This window comes from Dendropsophus ebraccatus, chromosome 14 (assembly GCF_027789765.1).
Source record: "Dendropsophus ebraccatus isolate aDenEbr1 chromosome 14, aDenEbr1.pat, whole genome shotgun sequence".
Taxonomy (NCBI): Eukaryota; Metazoa; Chordata; class Amphibia; order Anura; family Hylidae; genus Dendropsophus; species Dendropsophus ebraccatus.
Window position 1 is genome coordinate 8806386 of NC_091467.1, and position 6000 is coordinate 8812385.

General features: G+C 42.6%; 1 protein-coding gene across 3 annotated transcripts in view; it reads left to right on the forward strand.

Moving 5' to 3' along the window:
* The window catches only part of RTEL1 (regulator of telomere elongation helicase 1), a 45775-nt gene extending 40095 nt beyond the window's left edge, over positions 1–5680 (forward strand). The window contains exons 34-35 of one of the 3 annotated variants that reach the window (XM_069952350.1): positions 3572–3675; positions 3792–5680. In XM_069952350.1, coding sequence (XP_069808451.1) covers positions 3572–3675; positions 3792–3872 — 185 coding nt within the window. In that variant the 3' untranslated portion in view covers positions 3873–5680. The other 2 variants (XM_069952351.1, XM_069952352.1) reach the window with 2 other exon arrangements.
* Positions 5681–6000: the final 320 nt, after the last annotated feature.

A 6000-nucleotide genomic window follows, 5' to 3' on the forward strand; every position in this document is an offset into this window, starting at 1 on the left:
CTCAAGAAGCGGACCCGGCGCGATCAGGTACGTATAAGGTGCTCTAGCGGGGGGTCGGGAGCCTGTCACCCCGGCATGGTGACAGGTTCCCTTTAACCATCATTGTGACATGTGAGACGTTTGCCTCAGTTGGGGGTCTGGATGCCGAAACCCCTGCCGATCACTAGAATGAAGAGGCAGAAGCGCTCAGCAACATGTGCTCTTCAATTATTTCCACTCTAAACAGTTACACCAAGTGGTATACAATTATAGTGGAAGCCTATGGGTCTTTCTGTATATGACATTGTCAAAGGTCCCATAGACTTCCTTTATAATTCCATAGACGGCTCCTTAGAGCAGTTTAGAGCTGAGATGAAGGAGCAGAGCACAAAATGGTAAGTGAATCTTCTAATGATCTGAGGGGGTCTCAGCACCCGGACCCCTACCAGTACAGATGTCAGAAGTTTGTTACAAAGATAGCTACACAATAACATTCTCAAATACAAGGAAAACCAAGCAACAGCCCGAAACAGCTGACCATTTTTAAAGAAGTATTCCAGTAAATAAATAAATAAAATATTTACATATCTGATAAAGTTGTAGAAGTTTGTAATACAACTTTATTAAGGAAAATGTAATTTATTTATTTATTTTTACATTTTGCACATTTGTTACCTTGCAGCACTGGGGTCCTGGGTTCACATCCCACCATGGACAACATCTGCAAGATATTTATATGTTTTCCCCGTGTTTGCGTAGCTTTCCTGTGACTGTGAGCCCTGATGGGGACAGGGACCGATTTGAGCAATGTAAAGCATTGCACAATAAGTTTTTATAATAGAACAATTATTATTATGATCATCATTAACAATGCCCATTTGATACCACTAATGGTTATGTCAGGAACTGCAGGGCTACTCAAGCCTTGGTCCCAGCACTGTTAAATATCACTGCATGCAGATATCGAGCCTTCCCTGATGTCTATTCTTATGGTAACATGTATTATATAGACAGGGGAAGCTGTCTGTGTCACTGGTGCTACAGCCTCCCCTGATGTCTATATAATACATGTTACCATTAGAATAGACATTACACTGGGGGAAGCTGTCTGTCAGTAGTGCTGCACCCTCCCATGATGTCGATATAATACATGTTACCATTAAAATAGACATTAGACTGGGGGAAGCTGTCTGTGTGACTAGTGCTGCAGCCTCCCCTGATGTCTATATAATACGTTACCATTAGAATAGACATTACACTTAGGGATGAAGCCTTAGTCATGTAGTGCTGAAGGCCAACTTTACTGTCTATTTTAATGCTAACCTGCATCAGATCGGACATTAGGGGAGGCTTAGTATAGCTATAGATATATATATATATATATATATATATATATATATATATATATATATATATATATATATATATATTCACAAAAGTCCGCAGCACTTGAAGATCAGTGAAAAAAACTCTGTGGTTTATTCAATCACAACTCCATGTGAACAGGAAAGTAACAAGTGCGGCAAAAACACGTAACATGCGACGTTTCTTTTTCAAACATAGTGAAGTGAAACACAATCAAGCTTTATATATAAAGTGTACATCAAACAAACAAAATTCATTGATGGCGTGAGGCATGTCGCATGTTACGTGTTTTTGCCGCACTTGTCACTTACCTGTTCACATGGAGTTGTGATTGAATAAACCACAGAGTTTTTTTCACTGATCTTCGAGTGCTGCGGACTTTTGTGAATATTTAAAGGAAGCTCTTGGCACCAGACAACCTTTGAGTAGTGCTGCTTCATTATTCTGTTTATATACTGTGTGTGTGTATGTATATATATATATATATATATATATATATATATATATATATATATATATATATATGTATATGTATATATGTGTGTGTGTGTGTGTAAATTTATTTTTATTTATTTATTTTTCCCTGTAATATCCCTTTAAAATGAGGAGGAAATTGATCAGAACCAGTGTGGTAGGTCCAGTACATTCTGGATTATCCGGGTATAATACACACTGTTCCCCTGCCTCACTTATTCCTGGGATGTGTTGCTCTGGGGTGAATATGTCCATTGTACCAGTTATCCTGGACGCAGCTCATAAATGTACCTGGAGAGCGCCCAACATCCGCAACTGCGGGAAATCTCATCATGGAGCCAAAGAGGAAAAAAAAATCTACTGTTTGTATAGAATGTATAAGTGATCTTATTATCAGAGATGCCCTGGAGGACTCTCATAGCACTGGTGTATGCTCATCAGGTCTGTAGGTTTCCTTGTGCGACAGTAAGTCCAAATGTCTTAGTACATAGTAACCTTCTTGATTGGGGGAACAGTTCATCCAGTGCCTCCTGGTTCATGAATTTAGCACTAGACTAATGATGCATTACATTGCAGGTTTCTATGCCGCAACTATAGGCATATTGGTATTCATAGACACTGATCTGTGGGGGTCTTACTGCTGGGAGCCCTATCAGTTCAGTTACAGGAACGCCTCCCCATCTGTTACAAGTTTTTAGGGTGGAAAAAACGTTCCTGTCCCTTTTAAAAGTCAAGAAGTTCCCTAAATGTTCCGGGATTTCTGTGCTGTAAATCTCAATGATCTGGGGACGGCCTCGAGTGTTGTAACCGTACGAGAATGAATGAACCCAGAAGTGTTTGTAATAGTTTGTTTGTTTTTTATCAGAATTTTTCCCCTAAAAAGCAAAAATTTCTGACGGGGCAGATTCTTGTAAACCGGGCGATACCCCCGCTGTGAAGTGATTCCAGGAAGGAACGGCCGTCTGGCCCAAACCACATAACAAGGAAGGGAAGAAAGCAGAAGTGACTTCACCAGCGTGTGCCGAGCCTTACATAACTTTGTTACCCCCCACCCCCACCAGACGCTCACTCAACTCTGCTATTCCAAGGCCAGATTGGTCATTCAAAGGAAATCCATACCGGCCAAAAGACCCTTGAGTCATCCTCTTATGCATAATCTTGTCTGTTCTTTGGTAAACTGAGCAGTAACTACATTGACCGCCATGACAGCACTTACAGGGGTTATGACCCAGCTTTCCCGGAATCCTGGACACCTCCATTCAGTCATCTGACCCTTCCTATCTGTTTAATAAATATAATTCTGCCATTACAGTACCTGGGCTGTCACCCAGCTTTCCCAGGATCCTGGTGGACACATGCCTGAGTGTGCATAGTATTGCATCCCTCTTACAATCATATCACGTCAATATGGTTGCCATTACTGCCCTTTAAATGTTTGTTACCCAGCTTTCCCAGAATCCTGAAGGGCACATGCCTGGTTATACAGTAATCCAGTCACATGACCTGGTAATTCCATAGACAATTAGTTGACAACCAGTATTGCTGCAGTTGTCACCCAGCTTTCCTAGAGTCCTGAAGAGCTTTGTTATGCAGCTCTGTGGTAAAGGTTACTAAACAGGTCTGGTAGCCAGTGCAAACTAGGGGAGGTGCAGTGGTGGCCATATTGGTTGACTCCAGGGTCCAAGGTCTATCACAGTGACAGGTGTCACCATTGGGGTTGGCACTGTCTTCTTTTTGTTTTGTTTTTTCTTAGAGGGTCCAATCTGCCCGCACTGCAAACTCAGAGGGTCAGTGCCCTTCAAGTGCACGTCATGTGACTTTTTCTGCTGCAAAGCATGCTGGGACCACATCCTAAAGGTTGGCTGACTTTGATCTGTGGGCGGGAGGGGGTGTAGGACCATGTCGCCCTTGTTTTTGTACCTCTGTTTGTTGGCACATTTTGATCTTTTTCCTATTGATTTGTTTTGTTTCAGAAGGACAAAGTGTGTCCCGTCTGCAAAAGTAGCGTCAAGCGGCAGCAGCTGGGTCAGATGTTTTTCGTGGGCTCGTCCTGAGGTCTGAGATGGTATCACAGGGGACTATAGACCCGACCGCACACTGTGCAACCATCCTGATACTCTGCTTCATCTCCAGTTATATGGAGGACTGACATGTATTCTGTACAGCGGGGGCTCTCCATGCTGGGAGTTGTAGTGCTGCAGCAGCTGAAGAGCCACGGGTTTGGGAACACTGATGTACAGTAATTCTTAGCAATGACCATAAAATGACCTTAAAGGGGTTCTCTGGCGAAAATCTTTTTCTTCAAAATCAACAGCTTTCAGAAAGTTATACAGATTTGTAATGTATCTCCAGTCTTCCAGTACTTATCAGCTGCTGTGGGTCCTGCAGGAAGTGGTGTATTCTCCCCAGTCTGACACAGTGCTCCTTGCTGCCACCTCTGTCTATGTCAGGAACTGTCCAGAGTAGCAGCAAATCCCCATAAAAAAAACCTCTCCAGCTCTGGACAGTTCCTGACATGGACAGAGGTGGCGGCGGAGAGCACTGTGTCATACTGGAGAGAATACACAACTTCCTGTAGGACATACAGCAGCTGATAACAGGTGCACTTTTTGATGCTCAATTCCACAGCAAAAGGACTGATATAAAAACGAACAGAGATGTGTTGGATAAAGTAATGTATTTTCAGTCCACAGTTCCTTAGTAACACATGTGCCTTGGAAAGCTGGGTGACAACCAATATGGCCGCCACTATAGCCCCCACACAAGCAGCTGATCAGCTTTTCATGACGGCCGAATGATGAATGTTTTTGCAGTGATGCATTTGATACTGTAACGCTGCATTACTGAGCAGATCTGCCGTTCAGGGTTTTAGGAAAGCTGAGTTATAACCCATCTCAGGAGCCGTTATTATATTATAGTATATATATAATTAGAAACTGGACTGTGCAATGACTATAGATATTACAAGAAAAGTGCATTTTAAGACCTTAAGGGTGTATAGTCTGGGTTGTTCAGGATAGAAAAAACACGTCTGTTTTCTTTCAGAAATGGCGCCACATGCGTGTGGTAATGCAGCTCAGCTCTATTGAAGTGAATGGGGCTCAGCTGCAATACCACACACAACCTGCAGACTGTTGTGGCGCTGTTTGATGAAAGCAGCCATGTTTTTTAATCCTGTATCTATGGCTAAACCCCAGATGTATACGGCAGCACGCCAGGATGTGAAGTGCGATCAGTCTCAACACACAGATCCAACAACAGATTAAAACTTAAGACATGTCAAAATTTATTTATTTTTTTAAAGGACAGTGCCCATTTAAAGGCATAATTCTAAGCTAAATTTCTCTTGGATAGGGGTCCAGCTGCGTGGACCCCCACTAATCACAAGAATGGGGGTCCTTTGTCCCGCTGTGTGAATGGTGTCCATCAGACCCATAGTGACTGGTTGGAGCAGTACATTCACACAGGGGGGATAAAGGAACCCCATCCTTGTAATCAGTGGTCGGACCCCTACCTACCAATCAGCCCATCAGATGCATGTCACCTTTCCCTTTAAGAAATGTGACTGTGTTTCCTGATGGCTTTTATTCTGCTTTCACGTGGCTGTAAACTGAACATAAGGAAGATCCCAGTCCTCAAACTTCCCGTTACCTGTTTACCAACTCGCTCTTTTGATTTCCCCGCCAAGGGCGCCAACTGGGCTGGGTCACCTGTGGCGTCTGTACCAGGGTCAAACACGGAGTAAGATGACATGGCAAATTTTTGTTTACGCAGATACTAACGTGACCTGTTACTTCTTATCTATGGATTGATATGAACCTTTTGTAATAAATTATTTCATAAAGTTTCAAATTCAAACAAACCACTGCTGTTTTTTATTTGGGGGGGGGGGGTTCTTAAAGGGACTTTTTATTTTACAGTTTGAATGTAAAAAAAAAAAAAGAAAAAAGCAGGTCAAGGTCATGATTTGTATTATTGTTCTAGGGCACCGGTGTCAAGCTCAGGGCCTCCAGCTGTTACAAAACTACAATTCCCATCATGCTTTGCTTTGGCTGTCCAGACATGATGGAAATTGTAGTTTTGTAACAGCTGGAAGACTTGACTTTAACACCTCACCTCTCCAGCTGTTTTAAAACTGTCCTGCCAAGGCATGATGGGAGTAGTAGTTTTGCAATATCATAT